Source organism: Pagrus pagrus, assembly GCF_965226575.1.
Source record: "Pagrus pagrus genome assembly, chromosome: 6".
In the NCBI taxonomy this organism is placed as follows: Eukaryota; Metazoa; Chordata; class Actinopteri; order Spariformes; family Sparidae; genus Pagrus; species Pagrus pagrus.
The window spans coordinates 693,084-720,190 of record NC_140190.1 but is presented as its reverse complement, the minus strand read 5'-3'; the positions used below and the strand labels follow the sequence as shown (position 1 = coordinate 720,190).

Here is a 27,107-nt window from a genome sequence, read left to right as displayed (position 1 = left end):
CACAAGTCTGATCAGAACCTGAAGTCTGATCAGAACCCGACCTGAGACTAACTGATGATGTCCTGATCCGATTCTGTCTCCTGTAAACTCACTCAGTGAGTCCCGGCCACATGCTGTACAACAGTTTGAAATAAATACATGTTCAGGCTCAGGTAGTAAAATTATTATGAATTTTATTTGTGAAGTCATAAATATTAAAAAAATCTGTGCAAAAGAAAATTCACATTAAAACAGGAAATGATGAAAAACATCGAACACTAAAAACACATTTCATCAACACGATCGTCTGACAAGAGTGAAGACAAGCGCTCCTACAGCCGTGTCTCCACGAGCACCTCACACAAACCAGACTCCATTTAAAAAATAGCAGTTTTCAGCAGCTCAGTCTGGACTTCAGTCTGACCATGTAAACACATCAGACCAGCAGGTTTTCCACACTGAGAACGCTAAAAAGCAGCTCTCAGATGAAATCAGTCTAAACAGCAGCTGCTTTCCTACTGCTGTTACTTCAGACACACCAGACTCCATTTAAAAAACAACAGTTTTTGTGTGATTTGGTGTTCTGGAGTCAGAAGAGTTTGGGCAGCTGTCTCAGGCGGCTCAGGTCCAGGATGTTTCCAACTGATCCTTCTGTCTGACGGCTGCTCGCCCTCACTAAAGATGGCCGCCCAGAACGGTTCTCTTTGTCGGCACTGGTCCGTTTGGCATCGCCAGCTAACAGCTGCATTTTCGGCCGCAGGTCCTGCATCAGCTGACTCTGAGGGAGGAGCTTCACGTTCTGAGCTTCGGTCAGCGGCTGGCGAGCGACCTCCTCCTCCTCCTCCTTCTCTTCCTCGATCAGGCCGTACCTCCTCATGTACTTCCTGGTGGCCAGAGACATGTTGCTAGGTGACAGCGGGGAGTCGCTAGAGGAGGCAGACAGGCCCGTGCGGGGGGCGTGGCCTCCCAGAGACAGTCTGCTGAGCTGAGAGTCGCTCAGGTAGCGCAGGGCGATGGCGTTGGCCTCCAAACTCAGATCCACGCTGCCGCCCGGGAACAGAGAACTGATGGATGGATCGGACACGCTCAGTCTGGACAGGACCGCCGCCGGGTTGATGCTCGCCAGAGTGCTGACAACACACACACACACACACACACACACACACACACACGCCAATTAGTGACTGTAAATATCAGCACAAAAACATCAGAGTGGGTTTGAGTTCATTCAGAAACAGACAGCTCGTCCACCAGAGGGCGCTCACAAGTTCACTTCTACTCTGTGAAGCAGTGAGGCGGAGAGAAACAAGGTGGAGTGATGACAGAGGAAACTGAAGAGTCAGAACAGCTGAACATGAAAGAAAGAGCGAGACCCTGAACCTGATCTGAAACCAATCAGCTGCAGACAGTGCGTCCCCTCAGGTGACCAGGTGAGCCAGTACCTGCTGCTCTCTACAGTCTGCTGGATTCTTCTGTCAGACTCTGTCAGATCTTCTTTGTCCACGTCGACTCCGAGCTGCTGCAGCTGCCTCAGAGTGGCGCTGACCACCGGGTCTCCAGCACTCTGCTGCTTCCTCCTGGACGACGATGACGATGAGGACTGGGAGCGGTCAGGAGCCACAGACAGGCTCCTCCTCCAGGACTCCTCCTCCTCCACTTCCTGTCCGCTGTCTGACTCCTGAAGACGACTTGTCAGCTGATTCTGAGGAGACAAAGACGTCTTTATTTGACGTCAACAGTTTGAATGTGTCTTGAGATCATCGCGCCTCCATGTTGTTACCATCAGGTTCTCATAGAAGTTCTGGTCCTCTGCAGGTTGGTACATACTGACGCTCTCCCCCAGGACTGGACTCTGAACACCGCTGTTTACAAAAAATACACCCATCAGAGTCAGAGTCACAGACAGAGTCGAGGTGAAGCTGAAGATAAAAACAGGTGGAGGTTTTAAACCGTCTGTCCCCATCAGCAGAGTCTCACCTGAGCCGACCCGACAGGGACACAGCAGCCTCCTGAGCAGTGATGTCACCATCCTCAGCTCCGCCCATGGGCCTGATGATTGACAGGTCAGTGTGCGAGGGGGGTCTGCAGGGGGAGCAGGAACTGTGAGAGGGTGAGGGGGGAGGAGTGGTGGAGGAGAGGGGAGGAGCCTGTACCTCCTGATGAGGGAGGGGCTGGACAGGATCCCCCCAGAACAGACTGGCACCTGGAAACCAGAGAGGGAGATCGTAAACGTTATGTGATCCTGGATTACCTGTTAACACCTGTTTTCACCCGTCCCGTCAGTCTCACCTGTCCCCACAGCGATGCTGGCGGTGCTCCTCGGTGTCTGAGTGTCGACCTGCCGACTTGAGGACTGAAGTTTCCCCTGAGCATCCAGCAGCATCTGGACCTGAAGACGTCAGATCAAACACCATGAGAACTCCTGTAACCAATCAGCGGCCTCCTCAGATAACATCTACATCATCAGTGTTCTCACCTGAGCCTGCAGGAGGCGGAGCTGTCGGTCCTGATGGAGGAGGAGCTGGTAGGTGTCTGTCGGTGTGACTCCACCCACCTGATCACAGCACTGATTCACACAGTTGGAGGGACGGAGAAACCAGGGGGGAGATGCAGGGTCTGCTCCTGCTGCTGGACGGGAGGGGTGAGGAGAGGGGGAGTCACCGCACCATGGGACAGCAGGAGGGTGGCTGCAGGGACAGGGAGGAGGTGGGACGAGGGTGGAGGGAGGAGGTCCAGAGAGACAAGTGGTGGGAGGAGGAGTGCGGTGGTGGCTGGAGAGAGGAGAGGAGGAGCTGTGGAAGGGAGGAGGAGCTGATGGGGCTGGTGGGAGGTTGGAGAAGGGAGGAGGAGTGTGATGATGGGAGGACAGCGGAATACTGCAAGTGGAGGAAGGAGGAGCTGAAGGACTAGATGGATGGAGACTGGAGGGAGGAGGAGGAGTGTGGTGATGGGAGTGAGGAGGAGGAGCAGGGTGGAGACTGGAGGGAAGAGGAGGAGTGTGGCGATGGGAGGACAGAGGAGTACTGCGAGTGGAGGAAGGAGGAACAGGACTAGATAGATGGTTGCTGGAGGGAGGAGGAGTGTGGTGATGGGAGTGAGGAGGAGGAGCAGGGTAGAGACTGGAGGGAGGAGGAGTGTGGTGATGGCTGGATGCAGCAGCAGGGGGGAGTCCTGTGGAGGAGAAGATGGAGGTGCAGTTGTAGGGATGGGTGGAGCAGCAGGTGCAGGGCTGCTGCAGGTTGGAGTTGGGGGTGCTGTGGAGGTGAGGAGCAGGAGGAGGCTGTGGTTTGTTTCCAGTTGGAGGAGCAGACTTCCTGTCAGCAGCAGCAGCAGGAGGAGGTCTGTGGGCGGGGTCAGGGTCCTGCCAAGCGTTGTGATTGGAGGAGAAGCTGCTGTCGATCAGCAGAGAAAGTTCAGGGACAGACGGCTGAACTCTGCGAGCCTGAAACAGAAGACAGCTGCAGGTGAACACAGGTACTCAGCTGTCCTGCTGCTATTGGCTGTCTGTGGTGACACGATGATGATGTCACAGAGCATCCTGTCTGCTGCACAGTTAGCAATTCTGACTCGAGCTGTGACTGACCTGCTGAGCGGGGAGGTGGGGGCTCGGGGATGGGCGTGGAGACAGGTCTTCATCTTCCACTCCAGAGTCCTGATCGCTGACAGACAGACCTGCAGCTGGGGGGACAGAGCTGAGGACAGAGAGGACGGTTCAGATCCAGATGGAGTTCATACAGTTTCAGACAGGAGGGTTCAGTAAATGTTGGACTGCTCCTTTAAGCTCTGGTACCTGTTGAAGGAGCTCTGAGCCTCTCTGAAGACCTCAAGCTGTCTGCTGTGATCCTCTGAGCCCAGCTCACACTGCAGAGTCTGACCCTCCACTGACACCACCTGCTGAGGGTCCACATCAGTCCACATTGAGGAGGGACAGTTCAACTGATTCTCTGCTGCCGATATTCCTGTGGTGTCAGGTGTGTTGTTACCTGGTACAGTGTGACACACTGGGAGGCTGTGAGCAGCTGGTAGTCCAGCTGTGGTCCTGGTCCAGGTCCTGATCTAGGTCCTGGTCCTCGACACTGGAAGAACTGAGGAGCTCTGTGTGTGGAACCGAACAGGACGAGCAGGAAGCAGCCACTCTCTGATAAAACTCTGAAACACAAGAAAACGCCCAGTGACACCAGAACCACAGTCACCTGAACAACAGGTCTTCCAACAGGAAACTCACCTGTCCTGGAGGACGGAGCTAAACAGGAACCTCAGACACCAGGCCCACACCTGAGGGTTGTAGACGTGTGTGACTCCACTCAGCCAGCTGTCACGTGACAGGAAGTACAGGAAGTTAACACAAGCGGTAACAAACAGCAGCGTGAAGCCTGAATATAATGCCTCATCTCTGCTGCATGAATCGACTCGCTCACATATTTTTCAGTTTTCTGTTGGTGGATTTTATCCGAGCTGAAACCAAAACTCTGTCTTTCTATTCAAATGTTTGAAACTACTTTTCTCACTTACTACAACTAAATGTAATGCTAATTTAAAGGCAGAGTGAAGATTTGAACTTAAGAATGTTTCCCTCCAGGCTCCCGTAGAGCTGATTCATGTTTCACTGGCAGTGAATTAGATCAGTTTGCCAAAGTCGAGGAGGGAGATAAGAAGCCGTCTTTGAGGGCCTGAAGTAAAGATGTTTTATGTGTGTTTAAACTTGTGCAGCAGCAACACACACAGACTCTGATGAACAGGGACAGAAATACTATAAAGATTTCTTTGTTGTGTGTTTCAGACTTACAGTCCGACCAGCGGCAGGTTGGAGGCTTTAGGGTCAGACTCCAGCAGCAGGAGTAGTTTTCTGGTCTGATCCATTGTCAGAAAACTGAAAACAACACAAACACATCAGATGTGACGTCGAGCCATCAGAACCGTCCTGTCTCGTCTCAGAGAGGAACGTCTTCTCACCCTCTCTGTCGGTTGGCAGCGTGTGGCGGCGGTCTGTTGATGCTGGTCAGACTCCTCAGCAGAGCTGTGGGGATGATGGGGACAGTTCGGACCGGCTGAACGTCCACGCTGACAGACGGACAGACGGACGACCAGCTGAGGCTGAACGCTGCAGCGTCAGACTGCTGAGAGCAGACGACATGACCTCTGACCTTCATCAGCTGAGACAGATCCAGAGTCTGCCTGCTGCTCACAAACTGCTGCAACACCTGAGACACAGACAGACAGACAGACAGACAGACAGACAGACAGACAGACAGGTAGGTTAGCTTCTTCAAAACTGGTAAACCTGCCTTTGGACTGACCTTAAAACTCGATTAATTCTTGTCAGCAGTAGTTTTAAATTAAACCTCGATGTCAGAATAGTTTGAAATTGTGGTGAACAATTACAATTTTATTCTAAAATTATATCAGCATCATCTTCTAAAAGGACAAAAACCAGCAGGGCGTTTTGGACAAGCTGAGAAAAATCAGCTGTCTGTGACGTTATTGAGAGGTTGCCATGACAACAGATAACAGCACTACTGTACATAGACAAGTAACACTCTCAATGTACTTCTTTAGCATCAGACACACGAGCAGCCCTAACGGACCAATCACAGCTCCTGTTGTCTCGGACAGACGGACGCTGACCTCAGAGCTGCAGGTGTGACTCACCTTGAAGCAGTGATGTAGCTCAGCCTCTGATTGGACGACAGCCTCAGTCATAGTATGGATGTGTGTGGAGAACAAACAGGGAACCAGGACGTCACCGGGCAGCAGAGCAGAGGGAACGCGGCCTGAGGCTCTGGCCTGGTCCCGACCCGGATCGAACCGGTCCAGAGTCACAGTGACGCCCTCCTCATCTGGAAAACAGCAGCACACAGTTAATACGAGTGTACGTTCAAACAGATGCTCCTGCCGTGTGAGGGTGGTGAAGGTGAACTCTGACCTGCGTCCACAGACACTGATCCCAGGAAGAAACAGTGGAGGCGGGGCTTGTTGCTGTGACGGGCGTGACGCTGAGCCAGACGCAGAGCTTTCTCCAACAGCACCAACCGAGGCTTCCTGCAGAACACACACACTTTATCTCTGCTCAGAGCAGGTGTGTGTGTGTGTGTGTGTGTGTGTGTGTTCATGTGTGTGTGTGTTAACCTGTGCAAGCAGAGCTGGAGGCGGAGCTTCTCTCCTGCCGGGCTGCTATCCCACAGAGCTGATCTAGATTTGGGGAAACTCAGCGGAGTGAGAGAGTTCATGGAGCTTCTGAGAAGACAGAAAAGATAAAGTGGTGTTAATGAAACATGAAACATTTCCTCTCACCAGGAAAAATTACTTAATATCACACACACGACGATTTTTGTCTTGATCACATTTTTAATGCGATCTCTAAAACTTTAGAACCACTAAAAAGCCCCTCACACTGTTCTCCAGCTTATTTCCCTGAATTGCTTGTTTTGTTCGACCAATTTCCCAAAATCCAACATGGATCGTCCTTAAAGAGCTCAGGAAAAAGATACATTTCACATCTACAATCCCAGGATTGTTTGTGCGTTTCAACTGCATGATGAGCCAGGCGTGACCATCAGGCCGGAGCAGGGTCCTTCACATTAGATGGAAATAAGGTGACATGAAAAAAGCAAAAAATTCTCACAATTTAGAAACTGGAACGAGTTTAAGTTAAAAAATAGCTTAACATTAAGCCAATAAAAACATAACTAACAATATTTTTCAGCAGCTGTTTCTAACAAATGACATTATGATCATAAAAACTCACTCATCATACAATGCAAATAATAGCATGCATTAAACATGACAATACATTTAGTCAACGTAGACTCTTCTAATGTGCTCATTGTGTTGTTTTAACCACACAATAATCCTGTTACAGTACAGCCCCACGACTCTGAGCACGATCTGCAATGAGGTAGGTTCAAGACGAAGAGTTTAAAGAGCACAAACCTGCAGCACTACTGTTATAACACACACACAGTCTGCAGCCATGACACACACACACACACACACACACACAGTCTGCAGCCATGACACACACACACACACACACACACACAGTCTGCAGCCATGACACACAGCAGGTGTTGAGTTGAGCCGTGTCTGCTGACATTAACTCACCTTCCTCTCACATTCTCCGGAGTAAAAACCGCTTCAAATACTCCGGACGGCAGTGCCTGGAGCTTCACCGGGCAGCTCATCGTTGCTGTGGCCGACAGAGTGGAACTATAACCGGTAACTGAAGCTGAAACACCGCGGTGAGTTCAGCTAACACTCGCCAACGTTAGCCACGTTAGCTTCCCGATCGGACCACATCAGTTCCCCGTGTTAGCTTCTTTAGCTTCACGAAGCTCGAGTCTGTCGGACGATAACTCAACGTCTCATAAAGTTACAAGCTTCTTGACACGAGATTATTTTGGTTTATCTAAATCTGTTTGTCCAAATTTGACAGCAAAATGTCCGCAGAGAAGCGGAGAAAGAGCTGTTTGATTATGGCGCTGTTTCTACGCTCCGCTGGCGGGGCAACTCAGCCAGCCAATAGAAACCGCTGTCGGAGCGAATCTGACCAATGACGTGGCTTCGTGTCCGTCTTTTTCTTGCCCTCCGTGTGTTGTCAGATAAACGGGCTGAAGCGCCACACCGCCCCCACAGGACAGGACACGAATACACTTTCTTTTAAAGGACCAACCCGCAGGTTTTGTATATTTTTTTTGTGAATCAGTTTTTTATTTTAATGCTCAAAATGCATAATGGCGTCTTCAATGAGAGTCTTCAATTTCACCAGCAAACAGAGTAACGTGTTATAGACTAATAAACCATTAAATAACACAAGTTGACCAACATAAACAAAATACTAAAACAAGAAAAATGCTAAACAGACAATCAAATGAAAGGGCTTAATCGTTACAGAGAGTAAACCCTGGGTTTCACCAATCAAACAAACATTTTGAAGAACTAATTGCCAAATTAATTTAAACTTAAACGGTTTGTGAGAAAATCAACATTACAATTCTCTAAAAATAGTCCAAACTTAACATTATATGACTTAAACAGAGTAAACGTACTTTGTGTGTGTGTGTGTGTATGTGTGTGTGTTGAATTATTCATGTGTGAGCAGCTGGATCATCTTCCAACACACAAAGTAATCTCCTTTAAAGCAGCATGTGGAGGAATTATTTATCAGCGTGTCACATGACACTGAGTCCAGCAGACAGATGGTCGGACAGGAACCTGCCTGCTGCTCACACACTGTCACACTGTCCTGTACCTGAGCAGTAACAGGTTCAATCCCTGATCATCATGCAGCTGTGAGCAGCTTCAGTCAGAGGACAGTTTTGTTGTCTCTCCTTACTCTGAGCTCTGGGATCAAACGACCCCGCAGGACCCTCTGCTGCACCTTCAGGGCACAAATGAACCTGATCCTGCATGTGTAGGAGCCGACAGTCGTGTCTTCTGTGTCTTCTGCTGACATTCAAACATTTGTAGACAAAAGAAGTTTATTTGAGTTCATTTTGAAGTTCTTCTGCGCACAAATCCTTAAATTTTTAACCCAACTTCTAACTCCTTGTTGTCTGCAGAGGCTCCGCAGGTTAGCCATCAGAGTTTTGATGTACTGGTATCTTCAGCTAATTTCTTTTATTGTTGGGTAACTTTTGTATATTTTGGTTAGTTACCTCACACACGTGTTATTTTGTATATATGTATGTTTTCTTTTATTTCTTATCTTAAGTGCCTGTCTTCCATATTTTTTTTTTTTATATGCTGTTTGTATCTCTAACATTAAGAAAGCTGGAAAATGTTAGAAATTAAACAGAATGAATGACTAGAAACTGAATAGATGAGAAATATATTTAAAAAAAACCCAAAACAAATAAACAGCCATGATAAGCACAGCCCTTCTAATTAATTAATAAATAAATAGATATAAGAATATTAGAATATTGTTTTTAGAAGGTTTTGAAATGTCACTAGTGAAAAATACAACATGTCAGCACAGACTCGCATCACAATTATTAGTATTACTTTTTGACCCAGTAGCACATCATCACTGGGGACTTTAATATGCTGTTAAAATGTGGTATAAATGCACGTCTAAAATAATGTCTTGATTGTCCTCCTCATTATGAGCACTTTGAATCATCTTTAATGATCGGAACCGACTTGGACCTGTGGATCATCGTGTCCCTGTTGGACCGGGAGTCTTTTCACGGGACGCCAACATGTAAACGCGCCGATGTTTCGTCGGGACAACGCCCACTTACCCACCGCGAGACGTGCGTCTGTTTTTCTATATTGAGACGTGTATCCTACTCATAGACAATCTCTGATCTCCTTAAGCTCAGGGCTTTGTTGCGCCCCCTTCCAATCAGCCAATCAGCACCTGGATCTGGTCTGAAACGCCTACAAATTTTGCTAACTGTCCAATCAGGGAGCTCCTTCGGTCGGACGCCATTTTGTCAGTTTATAGCCGCGGTGGTTGGGGTATCCTGCTGGCCGCTGGCTGGAACCTGTTGCTCCGTAGTTCCGTGTTGTGCAATGGACGGGTGAGTTATCCCATCGACTTACGTGTACACTCAAATTAAATTCAGTTTGTGGTTGTTTAACTTACATCTGAGAGAAAAAATCTAAATATGTCGCCAGATAATGTTTTTTCCAGACAGCTGCTGGTGCTCTTGTTGCAAACTTAGCTGTCGGTAAAGTTGTGTTTGTGGTAGTAACAGGAAGCTAAGCTAGCAAAGCTAGCTGCAGTGTTAGCCTCGGAACGGGCCATTCTCTGCGGGCTCCACACCTAACTCCATTAACACAACATGGCAGTTAATATGGCCTCATTTACCTCCGAAAACACATTTTCTTTAACATAAAACATTCAACGTTTAGATCTGATTGATAAATACGTTGTGGGAAGAATAACTAATCAACGTACATAACTTCAAGTCCAGCTTTACGATGTTCTCACGCCCACTGTGGTGTATTTGCTGGAGAGTCGTTTGTAAAAGTTTAGATTGTGTTGAAACTGACGTAGCTCCGTGTGTTTAAGGTGTGCCGAACTGACGGATTCTCCCGGATCATTTGTTAAAGATGTTTCAGCCATGTTCTCACAGGTTGGTTGTTATGAAGATTTGGAAGAGAACCTAAAAATTACGGAATTAAATATTGAGTTCAGTTTTACTTGTTCGAAAACGAACAGTTAATGGTGCTTTTATTATCTGAAACTATATAATTCAGACTTCAGGACTTAAATGAAGCAGATTTGAGGTCAACTTGAGTTTTTGGCGAGAGAGATTGTTTTTAATTTCTTTAAAAAAAGGTTTTAATGTGATGTGTTTTACGTTGTGGTGCTAAATTGAGGAGTGGCTCCAGTTGATTAGTTAAAGAGTCGTGGTCTAATATGTTTGCTGTTTTAAACATTATGAAGATTGCTTTAAAATTACCATTATTTTAAATGGAGATCTGCATAACGTTATTCTTTGGCGAGAATGAATTGAAGTAAGTTGGTCTCAAATGTTATCAGCTGGTGCAGTTTAGATTACAGGTTCATTTCACGTTGAATCTAGCTGAAATTGAGTTTAAAAAATATTATAGTTATTATAATTGTAATTGTGTAATTGTATCTGTCATTTAAAGACAGAACTCCATTGTTGGCAAAGGGAGGAAACATGAGCCAAGCAGCAGTTTGTCCTGCAGCTGTTAAAGGTTAATGTTGATGATCAAACGTAAAATGAACAAGGACAAACTGACATGTTAATGTTCCACTGATTACTGTGTGATTGACATATTTGTTGTTATTGAATCAGAAAGAATGTCTGCAGTTTGTTTTAGCATCTGTGGAAATATTAATTGTGTTTAATGTGCTTTCTAACTATTAAATTGATAACTATCATGTTGCATGCAGTCAGGAGCTGGAGACGTTGAGACGATTGCGTTCCTGTTGTGAATATTTGTGCTTTGTCAGGGCTCATTCACGCCCTGAGGGGTCCTCTTCCAGCTGGTTTACTGTCTATACAGTCACAGCAGCTTCAGCCTGACCAGCCGGTTTTTCATTTGTTTGAAGTATTACACTGGTGTCGAAGACTTTCTGTCCAACTCTGTGCTTCATGGAGTCATTTTCACATGTGACACATAGGCCGACATGTACAGACACTTTACTCATTTAAAAATGGAGACCCTGTCCAGTTGGTGCACACTCAATGAATTAATTGCCAAATAATTACTCAACTGATTTAGTAATAATTAATTCATTTTAACCCTGACAATGTTTTAGTCAGTGAACAGCAGGTCAGCTGAACCAGGAAAAAAATGTGACATTTGTCCACACTGGACCAATGTCCACTGAAAAAAGCCACATATTAAATCCCTGCAGGTCCATCAAGAACATTTTTAGGTGAAGTTGGTTTATTTCTTCTAACATTAAAAACTGCTCCTGCCGTCACAGAACATGTTCTTGGTTTTTCTCACAGCTTTCAAGCGACTGTTTGTATGTTGTTTAAGTTTTCACCACATTTCATCTATGAAGTTAACAAACCTGTTTGTGTTCACTCGAGTCACTTCCACCAGAGGACGGACGGACAGACAGACGGACAGAGTAGACTAATGTGGCCCTCGAAGCAAAATCTGGAAAATGATTTAAATTAAAGGATTACTGCTTTTACTTCCTAAGTGCTGGCTGATTGTATTCAGTGACCAGATGTAACTTTTTGGACTCTTACTTCCTGCTGTCATCATGATTTAAAAAAGGATATGCAAAAACAACACATAGAATATTTTTTAATGTGTGTGTGTGTGTGTGTGTGTGTGTGTGTGTGTGTGTGTGTAATTTATCATGTCAAATCTCCTGATGATCAGTGATCTTTATAATCTGGTGATGTCAGGTCACATGAACATTATAAGTGTGGACAAGCGTTCCTAAATCTGAGAAGTGTGTGCCGGCTGTGTGAAGCAGCCTGTATTCACCATCGCAGCATAAAGACAGGAAGTTAAGGGACACAACAGGAAACAGAACAAATGAAAAGTGGATGAGCAGCATGCGGAGGATAACTGGTACCAAATGATTCAGTTCATGTTCCCATATGATGTATAAATGACCCGAAACACATTGTTTTTTGTTTTTTTCTACATATGATACAAGTTGTTGTACTTTCGCTCCACCATGTGTGTTTATGACTAAGGATGGGATACTTTACTGTTGTGTTCTTCTACTTGATGATACTTGTAGATGATCTGAAGTAGCTTCCAGTCGTAGATGTGTTGTAAGGTGAAGCTCTTTGGACTGTTGGTCCGACTAAAGAACCAGTTTGAAGATGTTATGGTATCTGTGTTTATTATGGACATTTAAAATACTGAAAAATGTTCCTGAAAGTGTTTGTCAGCTTCAGCGCTGCTCCACCTGTGTGATGATGATGACGATGATGACGACGATGATGATGATGACGATGATGATGATGATGGGTCCAGTGTGGTTGTTGGTGTTCTCTGGCCGTTTGATGGATGATGATACAGGAAGTGGGTGCGAGTCCTCAGCTGTGTCTGGATGGACAGAAATAGACGGGCTGTCAGACATTCCTGTAGCGATCATCAGTTTAATGTGGAGTTTGACCTCCGTCTGCATCACTGACACTGATCTGCGTCTTCAGACCACTGATGGTGTTTATCAGCACACTTAAAGTTGAAGGAGAATTTAACTAGAGGTGCAACGATGTATTGATTAGTTGTCGGCAACAATTTTGATAATCAGTTATTTGGCTTAAAAAAGCAGACGTCTCCACTCTCTGGTGTCGGCTCGTTAAATGTGAACATGTTCTGGTTTCTTTCCTCTGTGACAGTAAACTGAAGATATTTGCACTGTTCGACATTTTTTAAGAGACCAAACTTATCAATGAATGCAGGAAATACTCATCAGATTAATCGTTAACTCTAACTAGGACATAAACTGATGGTGAAAACGTTTTTGTGTCTGAATCAGCTGGTGTCTCCTCTCTGCTGGGTTTCTTCTCCCTGCGCTCGTCTCCTCAGGCAGCATCTCTTTAGCCTTTTTTTTTTTTTTGGCTTGTTGTTTTGAGTTTCTCTCCCTGCTGCTTCTAACACGCTGTCTTTTCTTCACAGCAGTGTCCACCAAGATATAACAGTTGGTACTAAGGTAGGCACCTCTGCTTCCTCCTCCTCCTCCTCCTCCTCCTCCTCCTCCTCCTCTGATTGGTTTGTTTTCTGCTGTGAGGCCGTTTGCTTTTCATTTGTGTCTGACAGGACGGACGTGCTGCCATCTGGGAACAATTGGGAGGTTTCTCTGTAATCAGTGTTGAAGCCGCTCAGTGTTGTAAACTTTAGTCACATTCCACAACAAGACTGAGGATAATCAGATTAGTCAACAACAACACACTCCTTACACTCTTAAAGGACCATTACACTGAATTCACATCATTTAGCCCATTCAGAACAAATCCTGCCTCCTGGCTCATAAATCAGATTTTAGAAGCACACGGACGTTTGGTTTCACTTAATTTATGTGAAAATCAGAGTTGAAACGTAGAAACTCAATCTGTCCGCATTCACCCACCTTTTAATTTCCTGTTTAAAGTATCTGTTGTTGTTTGAAGGCTGTCTGTCACCGGAGATTAGAGGCAGCTGCTAAAATGTGCTTCACTATAGAACTGAAAAAATTAGTTGATTAATCAATTAGCTAACAAACAGAAAATCAATCAGCATGAATTAGATGATTGATTGGCTGTTAAAGTCATTTCTGAAGGAAACATTTAAACTTGTCTCTGATTTCAGCTTCTTGAACGTGAAGATTTTCTGTTTTTCTTTGTTTTTTGTTTTCTCTGACAGTAAAAAAAAAAAAAAGTCAAATGATTATTGTCATGGCCCAAATGATTATGGGAGTTTATTCAACAAACAAAAAATAACCTGGAGAAGCCATCTTGAAATAGTAATTTAATAATATGGCTGCAACGGTGCGATAACATCTTTTTCTCGGTTTTATGATTTATGCTATCACACAATTATCATCAGTAACAATGACCCTTTAAAAGTCAAAAGCAGAACGTTATTTTGGTCGAACAAACACTTGACATGAAACTTGATACTAACCTGGAATATAGATATTTTAATAACTCTTAATACATTTAAATTCAGTACCGTAAATAATAATTAATTTTCATACCACAGTGTACATTAAAACAGGTAAACAGCTGCAGATCTACTTAATCACTGTAGATTTATTTGTGTATTTACTTCTGACATCATTTAGTTGTATTAATGTTTATTTTACTGTACTATTGTACTGTACTGTTCTTATATTGAACAGTGGATGGACAGGTGGACACGGACAGGAGAAACTTTGGACTCACTATTATAGTTTATTGTATTAATCATATGAAGACAATATTGGACTGGAGTTAGTTTGTCCTCCTCAGACATTCAGATGTGTTGGTTGAGACATGTTGGTGTGGTGGCATCAGGACTGGTTGATAACTGAAGCGCTGAGCTGGTTTTCGTTCAGCAGCGCCGACACACAGAAACGGTTTCAGATCAGCTGCTGGAGCTGAACGCATCATTGATTAACTGATTAGTTGACAGAAATTGTCAACAGAAAATAAATGTTCAGTTTGACTTTTCAATCAGAAACGCAAAGATCGATCCGATTGTAACATAAGATATGTTGACAACTGGTCACTCCAAACAAAACATTAGAAGACGAGATACATTTTAACGAGCCAAACGAATAGTCGAGAAAAGATCTGCAGATTAATTGATCCAAATAATCATTGGTTGCAGCTCTGATCACAAACATTTTCATCTGTGTGCGAGATCATTTTCATATTTCAGTGAAGTGAAACCTTCTGCTGCCTGAGAGGAAGGAAAGTGATGATGATGATGATGATGATGATGATGATTTGGAAAATAGTCAGCAGGAATTAAATATCTAACGTTTGTTGGTGAGTGGATGAAACATCCAAACCCCCCTCAGGTGTGTAGAACAGTTCATCCCTCTTACTTAAAACCAGTGTTATTTTAAATGAGGTTTGGCAGAGACTCCGGTGACATGTTGTGTTGGAGGAAACTCGGCAGGACTGTCAGGCGTTCACTTCCTGTAACAGAGTAACAGGCGCTCATTCACTGCTGTACGGCTGTGATGAGTCTCCTACAGGAACCAGTCTGTCTGCTCAGGTGTTACTGGTTTATTGTATTGATCAGCTCATCAGTTTGGTGGGTGTGGGTGTGGTCTTTATGGATATGATTGTAGTCATGTCATGTAGTTGATTGAGCAGTATATTCTCCTCAGAGGGCTTTTATTGTGAAAGGAGTATTTTAAACCATTTTCAGACATGAGTAATGTAACAGGAACACGAGCTCGTCCCCTCACAGTGAATCCACATCATTATGTTCTTACAGACGAGTTCAGATGGTTTATAATCTGACAGATTAATCTCAGGACGTTTGCTTTGTTTCATTCCTGTTTTGCTGTAAAATGTTGTTCATCCAACAGTTGACATTTTTATATACATATTGGCTCCCTGTATGTTGGTGTTAGCATGTTAGCATCAGTCAGATTAGCAACAACATTTTCTCACTTCCTCCGTTTTCACAGGAAAGTTAGATTTGACAATGAGCTGATAAAATAAGTGATGCACGATCCATATAACTGTTAATGAGCTCAGCCGACACAGATAAGGTAACTGATGATTTCACATTTTTGTATTTTAATAAGAAGTTCCTAACCTGTAGTTTATGCACACCTGAGGGTAAGAAAGACTCAGACGTGATGAATGATTTAATAATCCAGAGTCTGGAAACAAAAAGCTTTAGAGTGATATTTCTGTGTGAGGTGTTGTCTGATCTCCCAGCAGCCTTTGCTCACATTCCTCTGCTCTCTTCTCAGTAATCATGTTTGGTATGTGTCCGGCAGCAGAGCGGCGACCACTGCTGCTGGTTTTAGGACAAAAACCACAATCTGAGCCAAAACCACATGAAGGCCGAGAGAGGCTGTGGTCTGAGAGCAGGAAGTGACGGGAGCAGGGGCTGCTCGGAGGAAGAGGAGGAGGAGGAGGAGGAGGAGGAGGAGTCCTTTTGATGATCACAGCTCTCCTGTTTCCTCCTCTGGCCTCAGGCGAGTCATCTGAAACCAGCTCGAACACTCAGACCGGCTCCTGCTAAAGGGACAGTTCATGCTTTTCTCCTGCACTCTGTTTAGATTCACACCCAGAAACAAAGTCACAGAAAAGACAAAAGATGAACTGATGTTTGGAGAAGTGGACGCATTGTTCTGCCGTTGGCACCTCATTATCAAAAACGCTGTAGTGAAAGAACAAGAACGCATCGACAGATTCACATGACTGTGTTGGCACAAACATGACAGTGTAGTGGAGAGAGTGTGTTTATTGCACATGTTCAATTCATCGGTCGGCACCGGTCTGAGGTCAGCACCGGTCTGACGTCAGCACCGGTCTGCGGTCGGGTCTGACTAGATATTTTTGTAATGTTTGCTGGAAAGGTGCTGAAACAAACTACTCTCATTGTGAATCAATCTGTTTATTATTTTTTAATATTACTAAAATATCAAACATATTTGAATTGAAAATGTCTTTAAATGTCTCGTTTTGTTGAACCCAAGGTCTAAAACATAAAGATATTAAGTTTATTGTGACAGTGGAGAGACTGAAACCACAGAATAACCAGAATAATGATCTTTTTCAAGTATTTTGGGGAGTTTTTAAGCTTTAATTAGAGACTTGAGAGTGACGAGATGACAGGAAGACAGTCTCCAGCTGGACGTTTGGTGTTTTTTATTCTTAGAAAGTAACCAGAACAATTAATCGATCATCGAAATCTGTATCGATTCATTTGATTTGACTTTTGACTATCAACATGGATGAAAAGTCTCAGCTCAGGCAGCAGCAGACTGAGGACACAGTCAGACAGCAGTGATGAAGGAGCCAGAAGAACAGAGCAGAACCTCAGTAATGATGTTAGCAGTTCTGTTGAACTGACTGTCGGTGGGTGTTTTGTCCTCCTCCTCAGCCTGAGGCCGCAGCGGGTCGGTCAGCAGCTGTCGGGCAGACAGCAGGTACAGATCCACAGGGAGCAGAGCTGGACTCAGGTTTCTGCTCTATTATTCATGTGAGGAGCAGTGAGAACATCTGAGCTCCTTTTGTTCTGATTAAAACCTGCTCAGGTTCCTCTGACAGGACCTGTGGCAGCTTCTAAAACACAGCAGTCAGACACAACATTAAAGCACTGACCAGTGAATATTATTGATCATCTTGATACGAGCTGATGTTCTGCTGGGAAATGTTGGGTCCTGATATTCATGTAGATGTCACTGACGGTTTAACTGCGACACCTCAGAACCTGCTCAGGAATGATCTGAGCAGCGTGACAAAGAGCTCAAGGTGCCGACTCCAAATTCTCCAGATCCCAATCATATCGAGCATTCGTGGGACGTGCCGGAACAAGTCCGATCCACGGAGGCTCTCGCTGTGGATCGGGGAAGTCCTGTGATGTCAGGCACCAGGGTGTTGGTGGTTCCTTTGGGTCCTGTGGGTTGTGAGGTGGGGCCTCCGTGGATCGGACTTGTTCAGGCATGTCCCATGAATGCTCGATATGATTGGGATCTGGGAACTTTGGAGACCAGCGGCACCTTAAGCTCCTCCAGCTTTTAATTTTGTTACTAAAAACATGTGGCCCCACTTTGGACCGCCCCGCTCTGAGGGATCTGTATAGTGTCCTGTGTTTGTACATCAGCTGATATATTCTCACTGCATTTTTACATTCAGATTTAGTTTATTAACGAGCCTGAGCGACATGTTGGCCTGTCACAGATGGCGTTTGTGTTGTCTGATGAGCACCGCGATGAACAAGAACGAGATGCTCTGTGTGAGTTCACTGTTTCACTGCACTGATGTTGTAGACAATAAGGTTTATAGTTGAACTGTAACATGTCCTGCATCTGCTACAAATCTTTGTCACAAGTAGAGCCACAACAATTAATTGATAAATCAATCCAAAGAAAATTAATTGCCAACTAATTTAATAATCGATTCATTGTTTCAGTCATGTTTCAAACACACATCGTCTGGTTCCAGCTTGTTAAATGTGAAGATGTGCTGCTTTTCTTCTTGTGTCTGACAGTTAACGAGTCTTCGGACTAAAGAAGACGTTTGAAGACGTCACTTTGCTCTCTGACAAACTGTCATGAACATTTTTCACAAGTCTTGTGATTATACATAATGAAAGTAATCATCAGACTAATTGATAATAGAGATAATAGTTCTCGTTCTTGTCACAGCTGTTTGATAACCGCATTTGGTTGATCTTTACAAGAACCGTTCCTGCATCAGCCGCCGGAGTTTCCATCAGCTCAGGTTATCACAGTAACTCGTGTGGGAACAAACGGCGTTCGTCTGGTACAGAAGAGATGCTTCGATCTGATCTCCGTCTTCAGTGATTGAACAGGTCGACACAAACATTAATACTTTTAATTAATACCAGTTCTGTCTGCTTCTGTGGACGTGTTCAGCTCTGTGTCCTGACGTGGAGTGTGAAATGTTTCTGACAGGCAGATGAGCTGTGCAGCTCTCTGTTCACTCTGTATGAATCTGCAGTGTGTTGAATGAGGCTCGGCCTGTTTGTCTACATCTGGTTTTCATTGAGCTCCACAGCACAGGAATTCACCCCCGGCTGCCTGCTGGGCTCTGGGGGGGGGCACACTGATCATGAGGCTTTCAGGCTGGAGCTCATGTCAGACCTGATGTTCACTGTGTTTAGTTTTTATCATAAAGGACAGGTCCACCATGATTTACCTGTTGTTATAACTCTGAGATCATTCTGTGTTTCAGGTGAAGTCAGTGAAAGGTCTCTGTAGCGCCATCTGGTGGCAGCAACATTAGCTGCATGCGATGTGTTGGGGAGGCTGCCTCATGTTTTCACTGTTAACTGATTCAGTTTGTTAGAGACCAGAAACAAAGACACAAGAAGTCAACTCATCCATTAGTTGGTGGACAGAAAATTCATTTTCAGTTTTGAACTGTTGTTTGATTCAAAACCATCAAAAAACGTTCTGGTTCTGGTTCTAGCCTCTGAAATGGGAAAACTTCCTCCTTCTGTTTGTCTCACATGACTACAATTTAAATATATATATATATATATATATATATATATATATATATATTGTGTGTGTGTGTGTGTGTGTGTGTGTGTGTGTGTGTGTGTGTGTGTGTGAGAACAGCCCGTTAATTGACTGACTGTTTTCTGTGTTTCAGAGAGGATCTGACGAGCTTTTCTCCAGCGTCTCAAACGGCCCGTATATCATGAGCACCACAGGTCAGATGCTTTATTCTGTATTTTAAATAGAGCTGCAACAATTGATCGGTTTGTTGTCAACTATTAAATTAATTGGCAACTATTTTGATAATTAGTTCATCGTTTTTGAGTCATTGTCTAAAAGAAAAACTGTCTTCGTTCTCTGCTGTCAGCTTGTTAGTTGGTTTCTTTACTTACTGTGACAGTAAACTGAATACCTTTGTGTTTGGGCAGATTAAGCAACAAAGAGAAACACTTTGTAGAATTATTTAACGTATCTTCAGACATTAGAGAAGAAAAACAACATGATTTTGTGGTCTGCGTCCAGCTCACCTGCAGAGCTGTATGTCTTTCACCACTGCCTGTATCTCATGAGTTTAACAAACTGTACCAAACAGTAAAGTCGTGAATATCACGCAGAGTTACTGGTGAAACTCTGGTTTCGGTCTCTTCACATGCTGTTGTGTTGTTTCCTGTCCTCTGTAGCCAATGGCAACGACAGTAAGAAGTTCAAAGGTGACATAAGAGGTCCCGGTGTGCCGTCCAGGGTCCTCCACATCCGCAAGCTTCCCAGCGACATCGCAGAGACCGAGGTGATCACCCTCGGGCTGCCCTTTGGAGACGTCACCAACCTGCTGATGCTCAAAGCCAAGAACCAGGTGGAGCATTGTGACGGATGGAGTATTTCCACACTGTTGTAGTGATACTTTTACTAAAGTTAACTGTCCTGTTTGTCCCGTCAGGCCTTCTTAGAGATGAACTCAGAGGAAGCAGCTCAGAACATGGTGGGTTATTACTCCACAGTGACGCCCGTTATCAGGAACCACCCTGTCTACGTCCAGTTCTCCAACCACAAGGAGCTCAAGACCGACAACTCCCCCAACCAGGAGGTACCTCTCATCCACTTCTGTTAGCAGCTGTTAGCATCTGTACGGTAGTCACTGTCAGCTTGTGTTCATCCTCTGTCCCTCCTCCCTCTTCCAGAGGGCCCAGGCAGCTCTTCGGGCCCTCAGTACATCTCATGTGGACGCGGCTGTGGCGGCCCCGAGCTCGGTGCTGAGGGTGGTGGTGGAAAACCTGGTGTACCCCGTCTCCTTGGACGCCCTCTGCCAGGTAACATGACATGACACACACAAGACGTAAAGACTTGTTTGGTGTCTGTTAACCTGCCAGTGTCAGCAGCAGATGTTTGTGAACACAACGTCTGTTTGAACTGATCCAACCATTGAACCAGTAACCACAACATCACCAGACTCCCTTAACAAATGTAGTGATTTTAAGAGTTGTTGAGTTAAAACAAACTTTGTAACGTAGTGAAACTCTGTCTCTGACAGATTCTGACTTATTTGTTCCTTCTTGTAAATTCAGCAAATGTTCTGCATGAACTTCTTTGTGTAATATCAGCTCTGAACTGGCTCTCAGTTCCATGTGTGTGGCAGAAGTGAGCTTCAAGCTGATAAGCAGCCCAAAAACTAGCCGTCCATCAGTAGGTTGGCTAGCTAATGTTAGCATAGCAGGTCACAGTATGCTCTGAGCTGCTGTGATGTTTGTGTCTCTCGAGAAAGACAAGAATAGGTTTGTCTGATCACTCGAGCTCCTGTTTGGTCCTCAGATCTTCTCAAAGTTCGGCACGGTGCTGAGGATCATCGTCTTCACTAAGAACAGTCAGTTCCAGGCTCTGCTTCAGTATCCGGACGGAGCGTCTGCCCAGGCAGCTAAACTGGTGAGCATCAAGTCTAGCATGAGACAGAAAACATGTTTTAAAAAGCCTTCAGGTGGTTGAGAACTGTCTTTCTCTGTGTTAATCTGCGGGTGTGTTTCAGTCTCTGGATGGACAGAACATCTATAATGGCTGCTGCACGCTGAGGATCAGCTTCTCTAAACTCACCAGCCTCAATGTCAAATACAACAACGAGAAGAGCCGCGACTTCACCAGACCTGACCTGCCCTCCGGAGACAGCCAGCCCACCATGGAGCACCCAGCCATGGCTACAGCCTTCAGTAAGGCCCCCACACAGGTGTTACACACCAAAACCATCAGTGTGAATCAGGAGGTTATATTACTGACAGAGAGCAGAGATGTACTGTTGTCATACACATACCTTTCACAGAGGGCAGGAAAATAAGTGTAAAACAGTCTGTGATGGAAGGCACAACAGTTTCTGAAAGAATAAGGTATGAAAATCAGCCACACCAGAGTCTCCAGAAAAGCAGCAGTTTACTCTTTAATGTGCAGTAAATGTGACGCTACATGATGAGGTCAGATTGGTGACAGCGCTCCTCAAAATCAGCAGAAGAGGTAAAGAAATGTACAGATACTGTGGAGAGTCTGGTGGACGACAGGTGTGCAGGTGTCATGATTAATGTCACTGTGTTTGTTCTCTGCAGCTCCAGGTATCATCTCAGCAGCTCCGTACGGAGGAGCCACTCACGCCTTCCCACCTGCCTTCACTCTCCAACCTGCAGGTGAGTCTCACCTGCACAGATCCAGTCACGCAGCTGCAGGTGGAACGACCAATCAGTGGACTCCAAATTAATGATGGGAGCTCCTAATGTACATTGTAACATTATCCTGATAAATCGGAATAATATTCATTAAATCAGTCACAGTAATTACACAATATATACTTTTTAAATATTAATTTGACAAATATAATCAGAATACAGCAAATAATTTACCAGAATTCGATAAACAACATTTAGGAACAAGTTTATATAAAGAATGATGTCACACTGTTGGAAAACATTTCTACAAGTTAAAAATCATTCCACATCTAATCAATAACTGTAATAGATGATCAGTGATCCTCATTAAGAGTCACAAGATCAGCATTCAGCCAATCATATCTCTCCTCATGTCATATTCATGATAAGAGCAGATGTGCTCTGAGAGAACAGATGAGTCCTCTGAGGCTAAAGATCCAGATAATCCAGTCAGAGTTTAATCAGGTGGATTCATCCTGACAGGATCACAGTCTGACGATTGTCTTCATTAGTGTCATTAGACGTCTCGTGCAGTCTTTGGATCATTGTTCACTCGTCTCACCTCTCCCAGTGTCCTTCCCCTATCCAGGCCTGACGGTCCCCGCTCTGCCCGGAGGCCTGGCCTCTCTGTCCCTCCCCGGGGCCACCAGGCTGGGATTCCCCCCCCTCCCTGCTGGAGTCTGTGTCCTGCTGATCAGTAACCTCAACCCTGAGGTGAGTCCTTCACTCCGGATCTGTCCGACTCTGCATCTTCCCCGTTATCATCATCATCATCATCATCCTGAAACGTATCGATCAAAGCTTTGTCACAGAGTCGTCCTGCAGGACGTGTTTTAAAGGAACAGTTCACCCTAAGATGTACATTCAGAAGTTTCATAGTGCCGTCAAGCTCGTGTTAATACTTCAGACGGAGTGAGCTTTTACACTTTTACTCTTTTGTTGCAGCTACAGTGAAGATTTGATGTTTCTTTGGTTGTTTCTCTGTTTTAAATCATCTCCAGCTGCTTCAGTTGTTTAGCAGAAAGATGCAACTCTGTTTTACTGTGAAGCTCCAGAAATGTTCTGTGGACGACGAGACACGGGAGGAGATGATGACTAAGTTTACATTTTTCAATGATCTGTTTGTTTTCCTGTTGAGTTTTTTATGTTTGATTTGTCGGCATAATGTTGATCCTCAGTCTGGAGACAATATATAATTATATATTTCCCTGCTGCACTTGGAAGTATAGATAAAGTTTGGTATCAGGTTTGTGAGGACAGTTTGACACATGTCAACACCAGCAGCAGCTGGTCAGCTGGTCCCTCCTCCACAGAGGCTGAACTCTGACGGAGACGTCTCTGTCGTCCATCAAATCATCTGATGTCAAACTGTCTTCATGAACCTCTTACATCATCAACATTACAACCAATCAGAGAGGCCAGAGGCCACAGGTGGATGTAAACCTCCATGGTTCACATCCTCCAGTCAAATCTGACCTGCTCTCAATAAATCACACCTGTGTGATGTCAGAAGAGCGTTTTCCTGTCCTGCATTCTGATTGGCTGTTTGAGTCTCTGATGTCAGACGTTTTGTTCTCACTGATGTTTTAAACCTGTTGTCACTTCCTGTGATGTTTAAATGCCTTCACATTAAAATCTGTTGTCATGAGACTCCACACGCACGCACGCACGCACGCACGCACGCACGCACGCACGCACACACACACACACACACACACACACACACACACACACCTGTCGAGCCATTTGTGAACATGTTATCTGACCCCTCCTCTCCAAAGGTAATTAACCTTCTGATTGACCCTTCACCTGTCTTTTTTTCCCCTTTTTAATTTGTTGCCATGGAAACGCCTTGGACCCTCCACCTGTCCTGCCCTCCCACCTTTACCTGTCCTGTCCCTCCGCTGCCTTCTCTACTGTCTTTAAAGAGAGTTACGCCCCACTGCCTCTTTATTCTCTTCGGTATGTTGTCACTAGCTTCTTATTTTGAATTATCAGTACCACCTGTTTGTTCTGATTTTGTTTTCCTCTTTTTCATTTGATTTTTAATGAAAGAACAAATGAGTGTCTGCTGGTTTTGTCAGATTTTTTTTGCGTGTTGATTTGAGTTTAATCACAATATCTGCAGCTTTTGCTTTGTGTTTTTAGATGAAGTCAAAAAGTCACGTCAGGTGTGTTGAGACAGGTGAACAGTCCTGTAACACACCAACAGACAAACACCACCAGAGTATCAACTGGTGTCAAAGTGAAAGAATATGTAGATGTATATAAAAATGTGTTTTACATCTGAACAGATGAGAAGGTGAATCGTGAATAAGAATGAATATAATAGTTGTGGAAGGAGAAATAAGTTAGTCAGTTATCAGAAGAGCTCTTTAAATCTTTGTCACGATAATGAAATGAAGAAGGTTTTTATTAGTTATCGAGTTGAAAATCAGTTTATATTTTATCACTGCACCTGCCTGAACATCTTTAAAGGTTCAGTTCACACAAATCACAGAGAAGCTCTCCTCTCAGTGCCTCCACCCGAACACAGAGCAGCTTTGATCTCTGAGGTTCCCTCTTCTGGCCTGGGTCAGGTTTTGATTCTGGTAGCTGGTTCTGTTTTAAATCTCGATCCAGGATGATCCGGTTCCTGGCTCACAAAACTCTGGAGCAACGAATCTGAATCTTTTATCCCTCCTCTTTTTAAAGCAATGAGCAAAAGATTCATGTAGCAGCTCCCAGGCCGATGATTATCATCTTACAGATCAATAACCGAAGCTGATCGCCTTCAGTTATTGATCTGCTAAAGTCAGATCAAGTGTAAAAGTCAGTCGGCTCCAGATTTTCTCTCAGTTTATCTCAGATGTAATTAACATTTCAGCGTCATTCATTTGACAAACACTGAAATCTGCTCAGACTCTCAGATCTCAACTGAACCGTGGGTTCTGTTGGTTCTGACTTCTGTCAGCAGATGATACTCGATAGATTAAATGAGGGAATGTTTTGTAATAAAAGTTGTTGAACCTCAGTTTGATTTGGACTTTTCAGTGTTGTGAGCAGCACAACCTAAACTGCAGTGAGCTCTGTAGCGTCCTGGTGGAGACGCTTGTTTCCTCAGTGATGAAACCTGACGGTGACTTTTTCTGTCTAAGCTGCATTTATTGTTTCATATTGTTTCAGTCAACTTGAGATTTTGAGTTTGCATGCTGGGTTTCTTTCAGTTTGCATGTTGTCATTGCTGAATCAGCTGCTCTTTGTTTTTGTTTTGAAGTCAACACTCCCATAATTCAAAGCTCCTACATGGTGTTAATCTGCCATTTTAATTTTCTCTGACCCTTGCCCTTAATTTCCTCACTGCATTTCCTGCGTATAACATTCAGAGATTCCCACCTTCTAAATTAAATTCATAAATTGAATGTGCAGCTCACCGCTGCTGCTCCCTTCACTTCCACGTTTTACATGCAGCACTTTGACAGAGTGTCTCTGTTGTTGCATCAGAGTGAGTCTATGGAAATCTCCCCAGATACATTTGATTTGACCGTTAGACTAAGGGTCAGTGTGTTGGCAGGCTGCAGTCAGTTTCATGCACAGCTCTCTGTAGGATTCAACAGCTTTATGTCTGTGTGACTTCTCTCTGTAACAGCAGTTTAACCTTTTCTTTCTGTCTGACTGTGTGTTAAGGTGTTTATGGCGACGTGATGAGAGTGAAGATTCTGTTCAACAAGAAGGAGAACGCTCTGGTTCAGATGTCTGACAGCACACAGGCTCAGCTAGGTAACCTCCTGCACATGCTCAGTGGGCTCCTCTGGTCCTCAGTCTGCCCATAAACAAAGGAGGAGGAAAAAGCTTGCTGGAAAAATACCACATTAAACAGTATCAACTAAATGTTCCTACATATTACAGGAGAAGAAGTAATGATAATGAATAAAATGGATACTTGAATGATGGAGTCTGTAAGTTGAGCAGCGTTCTTCACCTGTCTGGTTTGCAGCTATGAGCCACCTGAGCGGCCAGCAGCTGCACGGGAAGTCTCTGCGCATCACGCTGTCCAAACACACCAGCGTCCAGCTTCCCCGCGAAGGCCACGAGGACCAGGGTCTGACCAAAGACTACAGCAACTCCCCCCTGCACCGCTTCAAGAAGCCCGGCTCCAAAAACTACAGCAACATCTTCCCACCTTCTGCCACTTTACACCTCTCCAACATCCCGTAAGTCCTCCGACTGCAGGAGCATCAACACCACCTGACTGTAGTCCAAACTGTGAAACACGTCATACAGCAGACTACAACAACCAGCAGCGCTCCTCAGATCAGAACAGTCTGTAGTTTAACGTCACCTTCAATGCTTTTATCTTTGTGTTTGTAGCCCGTCTGTGGTTGAGGACGACCTCAAGATGTTGTTTTCCAGCTCAGGAGCCGTCGTCAAGGCCTTCAAGTTCTTCCAGTGAGTCGTCCGTTTGCTGTCTCTGCCCTCAAAGCTCTATTGATGCACACCTCACTCATTCCTCTGCCTTATTCTGAAGCTGAAGATCCTTTTCTTTGTTCTCGTCCTGTGGTTGTCCCATCCTGAACCTTTGTTGTTGCTCTGAAACTTTAAGAACGAAGGCTGAGGGACAAGAATAAACACCAGTCCTTACTGTTTGACCAAGTCCAGGTGCACCGACACCTTTCTTCTTTCCCTGAAGTCCCTGTCCTCGTCTCATCATAAAGCCATTTCCTCATTGTCCTGAAGCATTTGTCCAAGTCCCGAATCCCCCAAGCCTCCCTGTCCTCGCCCTGAGGTCTGTGTCCTCGCCCTGAGGTCTGTGTCCTCGCCCTGAGGTCTGTGTCCTCGCCCTGAGGTCTATGTCCTCGCCCTGAGGTCTGTGTCCTCGCCCTGAGGTCTATGTCCTCGCCCTGAGGTCTGTGTCCTCAAAAGCCTGAGTTCTTCGTCCTTGCCCTTATGTTTAGGACTTTGCCGTTTGTCCCATCCTAAACCCTTGTAGGTTTTGTATTTGTCCCAAAGCCTTCGTCCTTACCCCAGAGGCTGTGTGCCCCCCCCTCCCCTTCACCATGTTTAATCATGTGACCATGTACTTCCTGTATAGAGTCTGACGGCCTCCTGTTGGTTTCTCCTTTAGGAAGGACCATAAGATGGCTCTGATACAGATGGGCTCGGTGGAGGAGGCCATCGAGTGCCTCATCGAGTTCCACAACCACGACCTGGGAGAGAACCACCACCTGAGAGTCTCCTTCTCCAAGTCCTCCATCTGAGCCTCAGACTCCGCCATCTGAATCCTACGAGAGCGGACTGGATGGTGTCCACTACACTCCGATCATTCCAACGCATGTCTGCAGAAACGCCGTGAAGTCTGGTGTGACATTAAATTATTTTTTTAAAGCTCA

The 27,107-nt window shown here is 44.9% G+C and overlaps 2 protein-coding genes across 8 annotated transcripts; one reads left to right on the top strand and one right to left on the bottom strand.

Annotated features, from left to right (window-relative positions):
* Window positions 1-156: 156 nt before the first annotated feature.
* On the bottom strand, window positions 157-7,498 carry stil (STIL centriolar assembly protein). 2 transcript variants are annotated; one of them, XM_084355065.1, is made up of 16 exons: window positions 7,081-7,498; window positions 6,106-6,213; window positions 5,903-6,018; window positions 5,629-5,816; window positions 4,933-5,180; window positions 4,766-4,849; window positions 4,205-4,291; window positions 3,963-4,128; window positions 3,770-3,873; window positions 3,563-3,671; window positions 2,456-3,421; window positions 2,269-2,368; window positions 1,957-2,182; window positions 1,760-1,841; window positions 1,422-1,681; window positions 157-1,109 (listed from the first exon to the last, which is right to left on the bottom strand). In XM_084355065.1, exons 1-16 carry the CDS (start codon window positions 7,158-7,160, stop codon window positions 569-571), a joined length of 3,465 nt encoding a protein of 1,154 aa, XP_084211191.1. In that variant the 5' UTR covers window positions 7,161-7,498; the 3' UTR covers window positions 157-568. The 2 variants fall into 2 exon arrangements, with proteins under 2 accessions (XP_084211191.1, XP_084211192.1); XM_084355066.1 differs by having other exon boundaries at window positions 3,770-3,870.
* On the top strand, window positions 7,196-27,107 carry ptbp1b (polypyrimidine tract binding protein 1b). Of its 6 annotated transcripts, none has more exons than XM_084355069.1 (15): window positions 9,430-9,503; window positions 13,060-13,093; window positions 19,215-19,275; window positions 19,741-19,913; window positions 19,998-20,144; window positions 20,239-20,367; window positions 20,867-20,977; window positions 21,078-21,255; window positions 21,643-21,720; window positions 22,328-22,452; window positions 23,667-23,700; window positions 25,405-25,497; window positions 25,715-25,931; window positions 26,089-26,166; window positions 26,843-27,107. In XM_084355069.1, the coding sequence occupies exons 1-15, from the start codon at window positions 9,496-9,498 to the stop codon at window positions 26,973-26,975; spliced, it is 1,599 nt and encodes a 532-aa protein (XP_084211195.1). In that variant the 5' UTR covers window positions 9,430-9,495; the 3' UTR covers window positions 26,976-27,107. The 6 variants fall into 6 exon arrangements, with proteins under 6 accessions (XP_084211198.1, XP_084211196.1, XP_084211195.1 ...); XM_084355067.1 differs by having other exon boundaries at window positions 9,431-9,503; window positions 22,310-22,452; XM_084355068.1 differs by having other exon boundaries at window positions 9,446-9,503; window positions 13,063-13,093; window positions 22,310-22,452.